General features: G+C 43.3%; 1 protein-coding gene across 1 annotated transcript in view; it reads right to left on the bottom strand.

The window, feature by feature from the left end:
• The window catches only part of angpt4 (angiopoietin 4), a 55,677-nt gene extending 37,164 nt beyond the window's left edge, over window positions 1-18,513 (bottom strand). The window contains exon 1 of the mRNA XM_032514256.1: window positions 17,373-18,513. Within this exon, the coding sequence (XP_032370147.1) occupies window positions 17,373-17,759 (387 nt within the window). The 5' untranslated portion in view covers window positions 17,760-18,513. The remainder of the gene's footprint in view (window positions 1-17,372) is intronic.
• Between the last annotated feature and the right edge of the window lie 884 nt (window positions 18,514-19,397).

Raw genomic sequence — 19,397 nt, 5'->3', positions numbered from 1 at the left:
AGGTTGAGCCCATGAAATATTTGCCAAATTTTCTCTGCCAATGCTACACAGCTTCACCTGCCACTGACTCGTTTGGTGTTTGGTGGATTAGAGGATTGAAGTTTGAAGAAACAAGACATTTTGGAAATTCATCAATTTATTCATTTCACAAACAGGAGCCTCAGTAGCGTGTGAAAGAACCATACACAGTGACAACAGCCTGCCCCCCCCCCCCCTCATGCTGGGCACACACTGCTGTGGGATGGCATCCTAATCCTCAACCAGCATTAGTCTAAAGTCAGCCAAGGTGGTCATGTTGGTCACTCTGGCAGCAACAGCACGCCCAAGCTGATCCCACAAGGGTAAATGGGGTTGAGGTCAGGACTGCTGGCAGGCCATTCCTCTTCTCCACTCCCACATTCTGGAAGTAGTCTCTGATAAACCCCCCCTGTGGGGGCAAGCATCATCTTGGAGGATAGAGTTCAATCCCAGACTGTGGAGATATGGGATGGTTGCAGAATCTCATCTCTATATCACTCTGCAGTGAGACTGCCTCCAATGATGACAAGCCTCGTTTTTCCAGTGAGGGAGATGCCGTCCCCCAATTAAGTTTCCACACCGCATGGAGTCCACATGGAGTCCACATGGAGTCCACATGGTTTATTTCATTTTCAAATTTCCAGTCTTCAGAACAAACCGATGCTGATATATATATATATATGTATATACAGTATGTGTGTGTGTGTGTGTGTGTAGCCTTTTGGTAACTTTTACTCTTTATTCACCAGCCTCCACCTCTGCTGTAATCTCCCAGGTAGCCTCGGGGAATCAATACAGTTAGTTTTATATTTTTCTGACTTCATCATGTATATTATTAACATAATTGGAGCTAATTAGAGCTGAATAAAAGCAGAGGTGGCTGCTGCACGTAGCACTAAGTAGAGTGAGTTTCTGGCAGTAGCCAGAGCACTCGATGACAGGCTGAATAATCATTACAAACACAATCGGCACGTACTCGATTACTCCAAGAACACAAGCACTCTGCAAAATACGTCAGTGATGAAATATCAGCATCCATCTAAAAAACTAGAAGGCTGTGTGTGTGTGTGTGTGTGTGTGTGTGTGTGTGTGTGTGTGTGTGTGTGTGTGTGTTTGATGGTGTTTTATTTGTACATTACTATAAGTACTGGTTGATTTTCACTCATTTAAGCATGTATTTGGCCTGCGGCATCAAATAAAACCACGTTCACCCTTTAGTAATGCTCTTTCTCATTAAATAAGTACTCTTTAAATAACATGATATACTTGTTTGCCTTGGCCACCTTTCTTGACAGCAAAGACATCTTTCATCAAAACACGACTTAGTTATTCAGTTTGAAATTAAAGTGAAACACTTACAGCTCACTTGAAATCAGCCCAAATGATTTAAAGAAAAAAACAATCAGTTAGCCAAACCATAAAGGGCAGCTTTAAATGGGCTATTGAAAGCACATTGGGAATTAAAGGACAGGGTCACAATGTTTAAGTCTGTCTTAAAAGAACAGTCAGGTGTTACAGGCTTTACTTGCAGTAATCCTGTCTCTTCTTTCTTCTGTTACCTATTCAGTCTCTCTTCCAAACTCTGTGCTGAAGAATTTGGATTGATGTTTTAGCTCTGCCTGCTTGGAGACGCACGTCATAGCATCACAGCACAGAAGGAGAGAAAACTTCTTTTGTTGGGTAGGGACTCAATTTTCAATTTTGGGATTTGTTTTTTATTTTATTTTTCCTTCAATACTGTCATAAAGTAGCCTGACAAGCCAGACCCACATCCAGATGTTGGAAGTGGGAACGCCCCATTGGCAGGGCTCAATCCGAGGGGCGGGATAAACAGTTGTCATTCAAATTCCCTCTGCATGCAATAGGATTGCTCCACCAAACCAGAGCAACGCTGGTTGCACACACACACACACACACACACACACACACGGGGATGTCCCGCGGTGCGGTAGTCAATCTCACTGTTGGTAACGTGATAGGGACAGAGAGAGCATTGAAATCAACAGGAAGGAGGGGGGGGGGGGGGAGCCGGAAGATTTTAAAGGCATTTTGTCTTTTAATAAATATGAAACTACACAGTGTCATCATTGAATAATAGAGACATAGGGAGGTTAAGGCTATAATAGGCCTATGTGTGTGCTTAACTCAGCTGTAAAATGCAGTCACAGATCGCTATCTTCTCTTGGGACGGGGGGGTCACGTGATTGGGACATGCCGGGAGTATTTTCGTGGGCTCGGGATGGGAGCAATTGATTCCCGTGTCACCCTCTAACACACCCACATACACACACGGTTTTTATTCATGCAAATATCCCCTTTGTGCACACAGAGGACAGAGAGAGGACGAGGCAGCTCTCAGGCCCGCAGTGGGAACGTTGGACTGTCCGTTGGTTTCTGCTGCAGCTGGTCTGCTGACAGCAGCGTTTCGCTGGGAAAAGCTATGTGACAAATGAACCCAGCAAATATGGCCATCCAATGGGAATCAAAACAGCTGATTAGAGAGGGACGCTGTGTGTGTTTCTCATCATGTGTCCAACAAATAGTACGGAAATAGATCAGTAGGGGGTTGTCTGTGTGCGCTGTGTACCAGCCGTTGTCCACTCACAGTGTGGAGTATTACAGAGACATGGAAATAGGTTTTTTTACAAACTGTATGCATCTGAACATAATCTCTTAAACCGCAACACATCCGGTTAGATAAAACCTGTGTGTGTGTGTGTGTGTGTGTGTGTGTGTGTAATGTTTCACAGTAACTGTGTTTACAGCTATCAAAAGGTGTGATTTGGGAAACATTTGTGAGGTGAAAAGCAGCTTTAGAGAAGTTCTGCTATGGATTTGTTAAACTCACTGTGCTCAACTGCACACACACACACACACACTCAGAGTTGATTGTTCAAAGAGTTGAACTGAGCGTTAGGTGGCAGTCAAACCCAAACCCTAATTTGTTAAACTAGATGCTGGCAGAGTGAGGCTCAGACCCTCTGAGGCCACTGAAGGAGTTCCCTGTCCCAGTTTCACAGTTTCCTCCAGCAACAACCTCAGAAGCCAACCTCTGCCTCCAGCCTTTACTGCAGTGTTCATCTGGCTGCAGAGCTGAGTACCTGCACATTACTGAAAGCATATAAACTGATATCAACAGCTTTTTAAATGTTCTACCTACATATCAAACAATGCAACCTTTAAAAACGCTCTGCACCATTAAGGATATTCATATATCTGCTGATATATAAATAAAGTTTAAATCCAGTTCTCTGTGTGTTTCTTCCCTCCCTCTCTCCACTTTGTCTCTGTCTTACATTTCCTCTCACCTCCCTCACCTCCCACTCCTCCCTTCCATTAATCTGAGTTAACTTTATCTCTTTCACCCTCTTTGTTCCTCTCGTGATCGCCTGACTGCACTGTAGTGATTCATGAGTTAACAGGCGACTGGTCTGGGAGTGTTGAACTATGGCTTCCTCTCATCCTCCTCTGTCTCTTTGTCAAATTCTCCCTATTTTTTCTTTCAGACTCATTTCACTTACTGTGTCTTTCTTTCCCTTTGCATGCTGTAATGTTTTATCTAATCAAAACTCTTTTATTCAAACATCTTGAATTTTCTGTCACTTGACACAGAAGCCTTCTGATTTCCTGAAACAATCCCTCCAACTCCTGGTAACCATGGCAACAGCAAACTGGAATGGAGTTGGAGTTGGACAGCTCAAACTCTTTCTGCAAGGAGTCTTCAAGGTCCTATGTCATCATCATCATCATCATCATGTTCTTGCACTATACAGAAGTTGCCCTAGAAGAAACGCTAAACAGAAATGTGGTTTTAGAGTTACACGGCAGCTGCATTGTGATGACACCTTGCTTTTGCAATGTTTCTGTGTTTCACGTTGCAACATGTGATGTGAAATTGTTTTAACGTGATCTTAAGTCAAGTCAAGGCACGAAAGCCAAGCGGCGCGCTGCTGGGAGCGGGGCAGCAGCTACACGGAGGCCACTTCACAAGGAGGTGGGGGCTGAATGGTTACAGTACACGACCCATTACTGCATCGTCACTGTTTCAAATCTTTACTCTGAATGGTTACAGTACACGACCCATTACTGCATCGATGTGACGATGTGGGGGAACTGACCCTCTTTAGTTTTCTGTGTGTCAGCTTGTGTGAAGTGAGCCTCCAGCAGCCACTCAGATCCCAGTGTGGATACCAGTCCAGTAATCAGCTGCAGTGATGCAGAACGCCGACCTGGCTCCCACTAAAAAGAAACTCCTGTAAACTGCTGGGTTTCTCTTTTTGATCCTTTTCCTCTTTCCAGGGCAGTGAAATCATTCAGTAACCAGGCCGGAGAATGAGAGCAGCTGCCTGATTAGAAGACAAGAGACGCACACAGCAGCCATGCTTCCATCCATGTATTTTTCTGTGCAATTTGAGTATCGCATTAGAAAATGTTGATTTAACGGCAAAATACAAAAAAAAATGTTTTTTGCCTTTTGTTAAAAGGAGTTAAAGGGGCTGTACACGATGTTGGGGGACGGCAATTGTTAACGTTCAAAATATTTTCAAACAAAACGGCTAGCTCGCCCCTCCCTCCCTTCCGTGCTTCTGCTCACTGACCCCCCCCAACCCCCACCCCAAATCCTTTTTGTCGGTTATAGGTTGGAACACTGTTTAAGTATCCTTCGTGGTGCAGGTGGGCACAGTTACTGCTGTAGACCTTAGATAGTGAGGAGATGTTTTTTACAGTGTGTTCAGGGGACAGGCAGCTAGCAGATAGTGAGGAGATGTTTTTTACAGTGTGTTCAGGGGACAGGCAGCTAGCAGATAGTGAGGAGATGTTTTTTACAGTGTGTTCAGGGGACAGGCAGCTAGCAGATAGTGAGGAGATGTTTTTTACAGTGTGATCAGGGGACAGGCAGCTAGCAGATAGTGAGGAGATGTTTTTACAGTGTGTTCAGGGGACAGGCAGTTAGCAGATAATGAGGAGATGTTTTTTACAGTGTGTTCAGGGAACAGGCAGCTAGCAGATAGTGAGGAGATGTTTTACAGTGTTTTCAGGGGACAAACTTTTTTTTCAGAGACCTAGAGACTCTAACCAGTTTTGGGCCAAATGATTCAGAAGTCCTTATATAACGCTGCCGTGATGAATTTAGTGCTAGTCACATAACCATGTATGGACGTCTGCTTCAGTCTGCAGGCTACGTGTAGGTTCATCTGAATGATGTCCGTCTTAGTCACATTCACTCAGAAATAGGGCCCCCCCCCCCCACACAAACACACACACACACACACACACACACACACATACACTCACTCTTCCACTCATGACCACTTCCCTTTGTGAGCACATTTCCTGCATTACTTCTGCTTTTCTTGCTTTACTTCTGCTTTTCATGTTTTCAGTTTCTACTTTTATGGCTTCCTCGTCATATTGTGGTTCTTGTGTATCATAAAATGAAACCTCAAATAAGTCACATGGTAGAGCGGGCTCCAATATGTATAGGTTTACTCCTCAACGCAGTGGGCTCGGGTTTGACTCCGACCTGCGGCCCTTTGCTGCAGGTCATCCCCCCATTTAATCTCTTCAGCTATCCTCTCAAATAAAGGCCTAAAAATGCCCAAATAATCTTTAAAAAATAAAAGAAGTAATATGAAATATTTGCACCTAAGCCAAATGAATGAATTTAACTGAAAGACTTTCCCCAGATCTAATGAATGTAGTTGGACTTCTCTAGATTAAAATTTTGCTTTTGTTTGTACTAGCTTTTCCAATGTTTTGACACTGATATGTTGATAATAACGGTCCAAAATTATGCGAAAAAGACATGCAAAACTACCACAAAGAAAACACATATGACCAAAACGACAAAAAATCCCACATAGTGACACAAAATGTATGGGAAATTGAATTTTTCTTTGATTGAAAAAAGTCACATTTTCTTGGAAAGGGACATCTAAATCTGGGGGGTGGGGGATCTCCGGGCACCTCAACACTCGATTCCAATTCAGACGCCAACGATTAAAAAGCACCGGGTGCAAAAACATTGGGTGCTAATCTAAAGTCAAGCTGCAGTGTATAACATACACACCAGAATCTGACCTTTACATGATCAGATCATAAACCGCCAGCCAGCACACAGCAGTCAAACCTTTTTTAAATACTCAAACACAATAAAACAGCCTGCTGTGGTAAAACCAACAGCAGCAACAACTGTTCCCATCACTGTCTCCAATCTCCAATGTTCATTCCCAACATTTCCCAACATGGCAACAAACTCAAAAAGAAGCAAAGAAGCCATAAACAGCTAACTCAGACTTCACGGAGAATGAATGTTGAACATCTCAAGAGATTTGAGATGTACTTAAAAAACAGGGAGGAGGGATTTCAAGGGAATGTGTCCTAGTGTCCTGCAAGTCTGCAGTTTCTTACTCCAGGATGGGATGGACAGCTCAAATCAAACCTGCCCTCTTTAAAGTGCCCATATTATAAAAATAAATTTGTAATATATATAATGTAATATATATTTGGGGGGTTATTTTGTGTCTCTGGTGCTTCCACACACTATCACAAACTATCATGGTGTTCTTAATGAGGTCCGGTTTCTGAATGTCCTCTTTCTTCAGTCTCCGGGTGAGCTGTTCAACATCTGCACGGCTCTCTACGTCAGTAGAGACGAGGTGGCTAATCGTAGCATGCTAGCTCGTTCTCAATGGCTAAACACTGCTCCAACTGCCACTAGTTGACCAGAATCTCCAAAAGAACTACTTACTGTCCCTGTTCTACTTCCTGTCCCTGTTGTGCAGGTATTCCACAAGTGGCCCTGGTCTAGAAGAAGTCTTCCAGTTAATCCTGCCTTGGACTGACCAAAGCTGGAGAAAGAGTTATCTAGCTGATGGGATCTTACCGAGCTACTGAGCATGTGCAGCTCCCTACAAAGATAGGATAGAAGTGAGATGTCTCACTCTGGAGCTAAAGCAAGTGAGATGTCTCACTCTGGAGCTAAAACAGAGACCCAAACACACAGGGGGAAAACAGGATCTGCAATAATGTGCAGTACAACAAAAATATGGTGTTTTTAGAAAATTAAACCATGTAAACCTATTCTGGTACAACCTCAAAATACAATTATGAACCTGAAAATGAGCAGAATATGGGCACTTTAAAAGAAGATCTGTTGACTAAAAACACTAGATGCAGGATTTATTGGATCGCATAGTGGATCACTGTCAGTGAGCTCATAATGTTCCACTCCACTGATTTGGATTTTTTTGTTTCAATTGTCCTCCTCATTCAATCTAAATTCCTTGGTCTTCCTTGGTGTGTATGCACTTTTAACGATGTGTTTGAGAGCCAGTTGCAGCTTAATGGGAGCTGAATTGCCAGCAGTTGTGTTTGGACTGGAGGAGGCTGACAGGCAGATAATGGCTGCCATTAGGCTGGTATTAGCACTGTCGGGGGGGTCTGCTCCGAGCTGTTTGATGTGTGGCTGTGAGGGATGATGGAGCACGCATCAAGTGTTTTTTTCCAGACCAACATCAATCTGCGAATACTCTCAGCACGGTCTGTTATTCTACTTGTGATGTAAGTAAGTAAGTAAACTTTATTTATATAGCACCTTTCACAGACAAGAAGGGTCACAAAGTGCTTTACAGTAAAAAACAAAATAAACAGCAGCACATAGTATACTAAGGCATATTGCTAGTTAAAAGCTTGTCTAAAAAGATGTGTCTTGAGGTGTTTTTTAAAAGATTCCACAGAATCCAAGGCTCTCAAGGCTAAGGGAAGAGAGTTCCAGAGCCTTGGAGACGCCACAGAAAAGGCTCGGTCGCCCCTGGTTTTAAAACGTGTTCTGGGGACAGTTAAAAGGTCTTGGTCTGAAGACCTTAGAGAACGACCAGAAGTGTAAGCGTGCAGTAGATCCTGGATGTAAGCAGGGGCTTGTCCATGCAAGGCTCTATAAGTAGTGATTAAAATTTTAAAATGCACTCTAAAACCAATTGGTAGCCAATGAAGAGCCTTAAGCACCGGAGTAATATGTGATCTCCTGCTGGTCTTAGACAGAAGTCTTGCTGCTGCATTCTGAACAACTTGCAATTTATCCATTGAAGATTTGTTTAAGCAAGTGTACAGTACATTACAATAATCCAAACGGGAAGAAATAAAAGCATGAACAAGCATCTCCAGCTCTTTTTGAGAGACCACAGAACGGATCTTAGAAATGTTCCTGAGATGGAAAAAACAGGAACGAACCACGGATTTCACATGACTGTTAAAACACATAGATTTGTCAAAAATGACACCCAGATTTCGCACAACATTACAATCAGAGAGTGATAAGGCCCCAATGGCCTGCCTAATCTTAGGGGTAATGCTGTCTGGAGCAAAGATCATCACCTCAGTTTTTTCTGAGTTTAATTGCAGGAAATTGTCCGCCATCCATTTGTTAATGGAGGCTAAACAAGTGTGCAACATTGTCAGTTTGTCTAGCCTATCAGGGCTGAAAGATAAATACAGTTGGATGTCATCAGCATAACAATGGTAAGATATTTCGTCAAAACCACCAATAATCTTTCCAAGAGGAAGCAAGTACAGACTAAACAACAGGGGGCCAAGCACAGAACCTTGGGGCACACCACAAGACAGAGGAGCAGAGTCCGACTTGTATGTTCCTATGGACACAGCAAAGGTCCTGTCTGAAAGATAGGAAGAAAACCAATCCAGGGCTGATCCAGTGATGCCTACAGCACTTTTCAGTCTATCAATCAGAGTGTAGTGGTCAACAGTATCAAATGCTGCACTGAGATCTAGTAGGACCAGGACAGAACATTTACCCCCATCAGCTGCCATCAAAATGTCATTGGAGACTTTAAGAAGGGTAGTCTCAGTAGAATGATTTTTACGAAAGCCAGACTGATACTTATCAAAAATATTATGAGCAACCAAAACATTATTTAGTTGGTTTGCAACCACCTTTTCTAAAAGTTTTGAAATAAAAGGCAATTTCGAGATAGGCCTGTAGTTTTTGAACAAAGTTGCATCTAAGTTGCTCTTTTTTAAAATAGGCTGCACAAGAGCATGCTTAAAACAGCCAGGGACCTGACCCAGCTGAAGAGATAAATTTAAAATTGAAACCAAACATGGGCCAAGAAGATGTAAGGTTTTTAAAAGCAAAGATGTGGGAACAATATCAACAGGGCTTTGGGAGGGTTTCATCGAGCCCACAAGCTTAATGATATCATTCAGGGAAATGGGGCAGAAGGAGTCCAGAATTGAGGGTCTCTGATGAGTAGCTATAGGTGAGGTTGCTGATGGTACAATGCTTGCCCGGACAGCTCTGACCTTGTCCACAAAATAAGACAAAAAATGGTTGCAGTCAACATTTGAGAACACAGGGACCATACATTCAGGAGGGGAAACAATATTATTAATAGTTTCAAACAGAGCTTTAGGATTGTTTTTACAGGTAGATATCAGATTAGTAAAATAGCAGGTTCTAGCATCCTTGATCGCTTCATTCAGTTCTACTAAGAGCCCTTTAAGATGCAGACGATGGACTTGGAGTTGAGTCGCTTTCCATAAACGCTCAGTTCTCCGACAGACACGCCTCAGGCTACGAATGGCGTCATTCAACCATGGGGATGAATAAATGAGGGAATTTCTCTAATGTTAAAGGGTGCAATTTTGTCCAACAGCAGGGTGCAATGATCATTAAAAGCCTGAACACATGCGTCCACGTCAACAGAAATAGAAACAGAGTTTAAGTCAAAAGCGGCTGAAAATTTTTCAACAGTAAGCTGGTTAATCGAACGTGAACAGGACGCCCGTTTAACAGGCAAGGGATCCTCATTATGAGCAAGATCAAATAGGATGCATTTGTGATCACTAACAAATACATCTTCAATGCAGACATTATTAATGTTCATATCATGAGAAAAAACAAGGTCAAGCGTATGCCCCTTGCTGTGCGTAGGACCAGAGACATGCTGATTAAAATTAAAAGATTCAGAGATATTTACAAATTCAGAAGCGTTTTGGCAAGTGACATCATCCACATGAATATTAAAGTCACCAACAATAATCACTTTGTCCAGCTTAATAATGGATGATAAAAAGTCAGAAAAATCAGTAAGAAAGGGGGCCACCGGCCCAGGTGGCCGGTAAATTAAAATGCAATAAAATGTATTTAAACGACCAACTTTAGTAATCTGTAGTTCGAAGGAAGGGTACGTGCCAGCGCTCATTGATTGACAGATAAAATGCTTTTTAAAAACCACAGCAAGACCACCACCACGGCCCGTGAGTCTTGGTGTGCTGATAAAAGTACAATCCACAGGGCAGAGCTCATTCAGGTGAACGTACTCAAGTTCCCGTTGCCATGTCTCAGTGAGCAGCATGAAGTCCATGTTTTTGGAAGAAAATAAATCACCGAGCAAAAGAGACTTGTTAGCAATTGAACGGGCATTTATGAGACCCATCCTGAGCGGTGCAGGAGCAGCTGATGAAGGGAAAAAGGCTCGCGACAGCGACCTCAGATGCGCACAACACACACCGCGACCAGCGGTAGGTTTTCTCCAGGGAACTGGGACCAGAGCACCGGGAACAGCGGGGAAGACGGAACGAAGACAGGATGGTCTGGAGTCACAGTCAAAGACCCCCAGCTTCAGGAGTTTTTTCCGATGTACATCATGAGTACCAGAGAGCTGAATGTTAGAGATTGGATGTGACGTTTGGGCAGAGCGACTGTAACTGTGGAACTGTGTAAATGGAGGATTTGCACTCAAATGCACTCAACGGTGCAAATCGATGGAGAGCCTTCTTTCGGTAGGGAATGAGTCCTTACCCCAAGTGAAGGGGTTGAAATACCTTGGGGTCTTGTTCGCGAGTGAGGGGACCATGGAACAGGAGATTGGTCGGAAAATCGGAGAAGCGGGGGGGTATTACATTCAATTTATCGCACCGTTTTGATGAAAAGGGAGCTGAGCCAGAAGGCAAAGCTCTCGATCTACCGGTCAGTGTTCATTCCTACCCTCACCTATGGTCATGAAGGCTGGGTCAGGACCCAAAGATCCAGATCCATGGTACAAGCGGCCGAAATGGGTTTCCTCAGGAGGGTGGCTGGCGTCTCCAACCTGGCCTGGGAACGCTTCGGGATCCCCCAGTCGGAGCTGGTAGATGTGGCTCGGGAAAGGGAAGTTTGGGGTCCCTTACTGGAGCTGCTGCCCCCGCGACCAGATACTGGATAAGAGGACGAAGATGAATGGATGGATAAATGGATGGATGGATGGATGGATGGATGGATGGATGGTGTACAATGAATCTAGGATTTGCACGTTTGGCTGTTACAGTTTTAAGCTAACATGATTTTGTCCACTGCATAAATCAGAGTCCATTTCTCCACTCCCTTTTACTTCTGTTTTGGTAAATGGAGTGCATTTACACAGCGCCTTTCCACTTTTCCGGACAAAGTGCTTTACAATTTGCCGTTAATTCTCACACACATACATAGGTAATGGCGGCGCTGCCATATAAGGCACTTGCATGTGATCAGGGGCAACTTGGGGTTGGACGTCTTACTCAAGGACACTTTGACACGCGGAAAGGGATCAAACAGCCAACCTTGTAGCCAAGGACGGCCCACTCTACCTCCTTAGTTTTCCTAACCTAAGCTAAGTCCTAACGGGCTGTTCAACACATACAGACTGACAGAAAGAGAAGCACAGAGCTGTTTATGGATTGCTTCCACTGCAGAAACAGGACCATGATGTGAATCGCTCTTCTACGAGGTTCTGCAAAACAACATGTATCGCAAGACATAAAAAAAGGCTACTCTGTATATATGTAGTTAAATTGTAATCATAAACATGTTTGAAACGCATAATGAGGCACATGTGAAACCTTTAACTGTTTGACAAAAATTCCTCAATATAACAAAAAACATAAACTGCAGCTTAACTGACATTTGACATCAAACTGTGAGTTTCTGTTATTTTCCACTCCAGGACAAACCTCAAGATTCTACTAGTATATCTTGTATTAAAATATCCCTCCTATGTCGTCTCTTTCTCTTTGACATTCTCCATCTTATCCCATCAGTGTCCTTGCTATCTTTCTCTCTCTCTGTCTCTCTGCAGGTTATCATCCAAATAACCTCGGAGCACATCAAAGCATTGTGTGGTAGTCGGGCTGAGATCTGACCACAGAGGCTTTCCTGTCCCTCTCGGCCTCAGGTCCATTTGAAGTCAGTCATTTGGCAGAAAACTAAACAAGCCCCCTGTTAACTACCTCACTTACTGCTGTTTACACACCGCCTGGCTCAGAAACCACTGGAGAGGCCACACCGGAACCAAAGAGTGATGGAAACTTTGACCTAGGCTTTCTATTGCTGGTGTAGAAACAGATCTTGTATTATTTTACTTCTGGGTATCATTATTATTAATATTATAGCTAAAAGGATGTTCTGACCTTTTATAACAGATTCCAGCTTAAAAACTCAACATACTCATGTCCAATTTAAGTAATATTGAAAGTGGGAGTTGCAGTGGGGCTTTTTTCACACTTCATTTCACAGCACTGCTGGGCAGTAATGCCAGTAAGCAAATTATCTTCTCATTATGTTTGTTAGACATTCATGTTCCCCAGATGATGAACCCTAGTGACTTTACGGATCCTCTGACTTTTTCCGCTAATGCCACCATGAAGTAGACATTGTTGATTCAATTAAGAATAACAGAACAACTATCGGATAGGTTGCGAACATCTGCCCCCGGTGACAGCATGGCAATCACAAAGATTGGGAAGAATTTGAACAAATGGAGGGAATGCACTGTGTCTCAGTTTGGGGGGGGGGGGGTCTGCAGCCAGACTGTAGACACGAGACAGCTGTAGTTGTGTAGAAAAACTCTGCTTTGTGCAATTCTGCTTCTCTCTTCTATCATGTCAAAACCTTTGTTGTGCAGTCTACCAAGGGGAAATGCATTTTACATTAGCATATGCACAAAGCTTTGGTTTGTAACAATCTACAGCTGACACAATAAGTTGATTAATGAATACATCTACAATTATATACAGAAAATGAATCAGCAACTGGTAATCATCAAAAATCCTCAGGTTCCAGTTCCTTATTGGAGGATTTACTCTTTCTCCTTGTCTTACATGATAGTAAACTGCTTATTTTGGGGGGGTTTGGGGTGTTGGTTGGACAAAACACACCACTGTTCACCGTTTTCGGACATGCAAAGATTTAGGTTACTTAGCAGAACCATCAATGATTAGTAGAAATATACGTCCCAAAAATAAAAGCTTAATAAACAGCTAATTAGATGAGCTGATTCGTTATGCTCTTTTGTATCATATAGACCTGTTAATATTGTCTGTATTGCAATCCTGTTTTCCGGCTACATTAATAGCAGTAGTTAGAAGATGAGTAGGAGACTTGCTCAATACAAAAGAAAAAAGTTCTCAATAACATCAACGTAAAGTAAACTCATAGGACATGAACCAAATGACACAATTTTTGTAATTCAATCAGGAGAGAGACATGTCATACTAGAATAGGACAGTCATGAGGAATTTAATTTAATTCACTTTAACCCTAAAAATATCTAGATGCTATGATGTTGGTGATGTAACTTTAAGAAGAAAAAGGAAGAAAGAGATAGGGATGGACAGAGAAACTGAGATGAGGCGTAGTAACTTTTATCTGAATTTATTAAAGCTGTGATGAGGGGACGGCAACAAACGGGACTCTGAGCGCGATTAGATCCTGAAGCCTGAAGGTGAGAGGTCGCCTGTCTGTCTCCTGTCGGGCTGCTGCCAGGCTCGGCTCTGGACTTGACCCACGTCTCCTCTGGGGTTCAACAGTGTGGGTGGTAAACACACACACACACACACACACACACACACGCATACTGGCTTGTTAAAAACACCCGTGAAATCTCAGTGGTTTAATCCAGTGACACACCCAACCACTCTGAATTTAAACTCTCTGCAGATTAAACTTTTTCTAGTAAAGTCCTTCAATCCCTCCTTCAGATACTCAGAGCAGGAGGAAAAAAGCCACTCCGGTGGGCTGCGGAAATAATCTTCCACTGGAAAGTACGCAATCCATGTAATGTATCAATCTGAGTTAATCATCTAACACTTCAAACGAGGAGATTGGATTGGAAGACTGTTTTAAAGCGTTGAGTTGCAGAGGTAAGGAGACTGATCCTGTATGCAGTGTTTAAGAGTAGTAAAGTAAATATCAAGTGATAGAATTATATTCCCCACACCACTGCCTTCAAACACTATCAGCCATTTATTTTGTTGCAATTTTGTTTTATTTTATGTTTCTTTTCAAAAAGGGCTGTGAGTAACGATGATTCTGGATTTTTGATAAACCTCGATTAGTCGTTTGGTCATTAAGATTTCAGAATATAGTGAAAACTAATATGGTGTTTCTACAGCGGTTACAACGTTCTCAGAGAACCTTGTGAGGACTTGGAGGAACCAGGAACTTGACTAGTTCCTGTACTAAACCTCGAGGTGCTTAAAAAAGTCCCTGCTCCGGGGAAGTGTTCTAAAAGGTCCAGGATCATTCCTGATTGGTTGAACAAAAATACTTTACTGTGCCTCCTCTATCATGAAAGAAGTGGGTACGCTAATATCAATATTAAATTAGGGTCTTACACTTCTTCTCATTTAATAACGGTGAAACAAACACACAGAGATCAGTAAACCCTTTTCACGGTTCTCCAGCAACAAGAATGGGCTAAAGGGATATTTCTTTTCCTGGTTTAGTTCCTCTGGTGCCTCACTGCAACGTTTTGTACGAAATGAGACTTAATACAACATTTACTTACTTTTCAGGATACCACCGTGCTTCAGGTTGCACTTTTCTCTTTCCCAAACGCCAGCTCCGGTGCATGTCAGCATTCTGAAGGCTGAGATGGATTCGAGGAGAATAAATCTGCTGTCATCTCAGCATTTCTTCTGTAACAATTATGATTCATACCGACTTCTGAAACAGGAGCATTATTCATGCTGCGGCAGAGACGTTTAAATGATTCTAATGATGATGAATGGAGACTCTCTGCACACACACATTCCTTTCAAAAATGTTTTCTCTAACTAATCCAATTTCAAGGACCAACATCACCTGCTGCACCCAAACCACTTCAATCTGCACATCAGCAGGCATCTGACTGAATGTTTCAACTCTCAGGAGCTGAAGGAGGAACTGGAACTACTGGAACACCCAGGAAGATGCTGGGTGCTCCCTATATAGTGCATAGAGGCTACAGTATGAACATTTTTCTTGGATCACAACAACCAAAAGGAACCTTGTCTGACAGTGGGATGCTTCTTTGGCCTTGCATTAATTAAAGAAATGTGGTTCCTGTATGAATAGACCTTTAAAGCTATAGTGCGTAGTTTCTGTCTTCCTCATGAGGAATTCCAACGGCAACAAAACTGGGCTATGCATCCACATGATACAAGCCTTCTGTGATCACGCTCCACCCCCACGCCGCCTCCACGCAGTAGCTTGTAACCGAGGACGAGACTGAAGATTAAAAAAACGATGGACTCTTCAGAAGAGGTCATTATCTTCACTCGAGCTTCTGTCCACGAAAGTCACCTGACGCCAGCGTGTCTGAACCCAGCCATACTGGGGAGTCCAGAGAGCGGGGTGTGGAGCTGAGAGTCTTCAATAGCTTTTTAGCAACTCATCTGGCAATGGCATGAATGTAAGGGACATTAATATAAAAACGTTACGCACTAAAGCTTTGACCACAGGGGTTCTTATGTGACAGAGATGCTTTCATAGCTGTTACATACCAACCTTTCTGCTTGCTTGATTAAATGTTATATACTTCATTTAAATAAAAATGAAATCTGGTTTACTACATTTAGCCACGCTGTCAGCACGGACGCAGATGGCAATGATCTGTCCAGAGAGAAATTTCTTTGCAACTGATGGTGATGGTGGCCAGAGGATGAATCCTACAGACGTTGGTGATCCCCTGACTCTGCATGGAGCTCCAACACCAAGTCTCCACGTACGCCAGCAAAATGTCTCCACATCCACAGTTTCTACAGACTTCTACTAATGACTTTTAGGGCTGAAACTGACGATCGTTTTCATTGTCGATTCTTCGATGATTTTTCTTGATTAATCGATTTTGTTTTTGGTTTATAAAAATGTCAGGAAATGATTAGAAAATAAATTCCCCAGTGTTTCCCAAAGCCCAAGATGTCTCCTTGAATGTTTGGTTTTGTCCACAACTCAAAGATATTCAAGTTCACTATCATAGAGGAGTAAAGAAACCAGAAATTGTTCACATTTAAGAATCTGTAATCAGAGAATGTGGACTTCTTTTTCTCTTTTTTTCTTCCTTTAATAAACAACAACTAATAAATCAATATACATATGGCATTGTCATAGTCTTGTCTAAAGTTGTAAGTATTGTAAAGGCTGGTATTCGTGGTAGTGCTGCTACTGGCTTGGCTGTGCGTTTCCAAAGAACACTGCAAAGTGTTTGTGCGTGCGGCCAGTGAGGGATCTTATCCTTGTCGTTGCACCAGCGACTACCACTGATTGGTCTGGGCTCTTGGGTTCTGGTGATTACCATGAACCTCCCATGTGTCTCATTATCAGCTACACACTCAGTCACTCACTCCTTCATCAGACAACATTTAACTAGAAGAAGACATTTCTGCAGTACTTTTGCAGGATACTGTAGATGCAAGTAAGGAGGAACATGGTCTTACATTGGCTCTCATTATGCACCGCGCAGCCACAGCTCTAATGAAACCACAGACGGAGGAATTATAGTTAGGAAAACAGGACAACACCAGGGAAAGCCTCACTGCTTTTTCTTCTGATTGAAACCAGCTGCCACTCATCCAGAGCAATAACCTGAAACTTTGATCTCTGTACTGCAGATCACCAAGCAAGAAAATCGAGGTTGTTACAATCTAAAATAACAACACACACACACACACACACAAACACACACAAGTACATGGCTGCTGAAGATGACATTACCGTTGATGGAATCCTGAGTCACACATTGTTTGTTAATGTTTAGTTTCTCCAGGTCTATCGAGGGGTTAAACGGTCCCGAAACAACATGTACTGCATGTCCTATCAATACTACAGAACACTCAGCCATTCACTAGTGTATGTTCAGCCCGTGATCGGGGGTGATAGTTCGATATTACCCTATATTATCATGCATCGAGTGACAAGATCTTCTCCAGCATAATGAGCTGAGCTTTAACAAGGTTCTTAGGGAAAATTACTAAAAGATTCATGAACATCTTCATCTGTGCTCTTTAAAGATGGAAAGTTTGTTGTTTTTCTACATCTGATATCAATGGGAGCCGCTTACCTTCTGCAGCCACTGCGTGTTGTTCTCCATTGTGCTCTCCAGGTGCTGCAGTTTCTGAGCAGACCATTCCCCGTCGATCGGCGGCGAGTCTCTCTGCACAACACTCGCCCCCCCGCGAGAGACACCATAGTGTTCAGCCTGTGAGGGCAATCCTCCGCCCTGGCACGCGTCCAGCTCCGGCAGAATGAAGGTGTAGCTGCACTGGCCATGTTGGATGCGGTGATACTTCCTTCTCCTCTCCGCACCTCCTCCTCCACCACCGCCGCCACCACTTCCTCTTCTTCTCCCAGCTCCTCCTCGTTCTGGGGTTGCAACCCCGGCTGCATCAGCGACCACCGTCATGGTCCACAGCAGCAGAAGCCCCCCGCTGAGATCTAAACCTTTCATCACGCTCTCTTTACCTGTAATCAAGTGTCTTCTCTCAGTGCCAAGAGGGTCAAGAGAAGCTCCTTTACGCTGTTTACGAACACATCTGCGTGCAGGATGCACAACGAGACTCTGCACCGACCAGTCAATCCATCAGGTCGGATTCTGCAACGTAAGCTTGTTCCGTTTAACTTCAGGAGACAACTTTGCTCATGGATCACACTGTTTTTGGAAGGCAGAAACAGAAAGCAACACCTGTCCTATGGGTTCCCGTTCCCCTCCCTGAAGATGTACATTAGATGTGTTAGTCAATACGTGGGCTCCATCTCTTTTCTTCTCTCTCCTTTTTTTCGTCCTCTGTTGTCCTGTTGTTCTTGTTGATGAAGATGTTTCAGGATGGGTCTACTGGCTTGAGCCTGGGCAGGTCCTTTATGGTTTTCTTGAAATTCACTCCTGTCCTTAATGTGCCAAGTGCAGGGAAACAAACATGGATGGAGAGTGAGTTGAGTGACTAGAAAGAGATTAAAATAGAGGTTGTGGTTAAGGATAGGGAATAGTGAATGTCCAAACTGACTGCAAGAATTAAAAAGATGGAGGTGAAAACAGCCTTCTCTGGGGGCTCCAGTTCCAGAAGTGGCCGAAGAGAAATCCTTCTGCCCCTTTCTTATCTGGTGCTGGCTGAGAAAAGGAGGAATGAGCGAGGGAGGGATGACGAGGGGGGAGGAGGAGAGGGAGGAGTGGAGGGACAGGCGACCTGAGGGAGGTCTATTAGAGTACCCTCTCTATTTGTAGGCTGAGAAGAAAAGAAACGAAAGAATGAGAAGTAGCCAGAAAAAAGAAAAAGGGGGAAGATTAGGGGGTCAAACAGAAGGAGGCAAAATAAAAGACAGAAATCACTAATAACACTGAGAAAAAGAAACTGAAATGGTGACATACAGAGGAAAGACAGAAAGAAATGAGTAAAAGAAAGGAGATCTCAGCATGGTTTAGAAGCCGCTGTAATCTTCTCTCCAAACTGATTTTTCAGTAAATCCCAGAGCCTTGTATGGTCATTCACACTGAGTCAGCAACTGGAGGCTCTCTGAACAGCCATGCTCTGGGGCATCATGGGAGATCAGGGGCCAAGGAAAACCACGTAGTCCCCATTGGTAAAGAATCTGTCCTTGTCGCAGGATGTACCATCTCCTCTGTCTGCTGCTCTTCCCTCTACATGGAAATCCATACAGAGATTAGTTCCAGACAGATGGCTTGGTCCCAGGCTTATGAAACCCAAACTCTACGTGTGTGTGGGGTGGAGGGGGGGTTTTCAATTGTTGAGTTTATTTGCACAGCGATAAACTGTTCGGCAGAAGTTGACTGATACAAATACGGATTGATGAAAGTAAAGCGATAAGAGAGAGTTACAGATATGTGCAAGAAGATAAATGTGATAAATGTGAAATCTCAACTTAAAACAATAAAATGCTGCAACAATACAAAGAGCAACATGAGGTTTCTGTAGAGAATTACTGTTGCTGCACCATCCTCTGCTGGTAAGAGAGGACACTCTGCTCTCCTCATCCTCCTTATGTATTTTGACATAATAATCTTATTTTCAGTCCGGGTTGACCTGGGTCTACTGTTACTGCCGGGCTGCAGCCTCCAGCTCCATCAGGGCAG

This window comes from Etheostoma spectabile, chromosome 4 (assembly GCF_008692095.1).
Source record: "Etheostoma spectabile isolate EspeVRDwgs_2016 chromosome 4, UIUC_Espe_1.0, whole genome shotgun sequence".
In the NCBI taxonomy this organism is placed as follows: domain Eukaryota; kingdom Metazoa; phylum Chordata; class Actinopteri; order Perciformes; family Percidae; genus Etheostoma; species Etheostoma spectabile.
The sequence above is the reverse complement of the archived record's forward strand: the minus strand, read 5'-3'. Positions and strand labels throughout refer to the sequence as shown.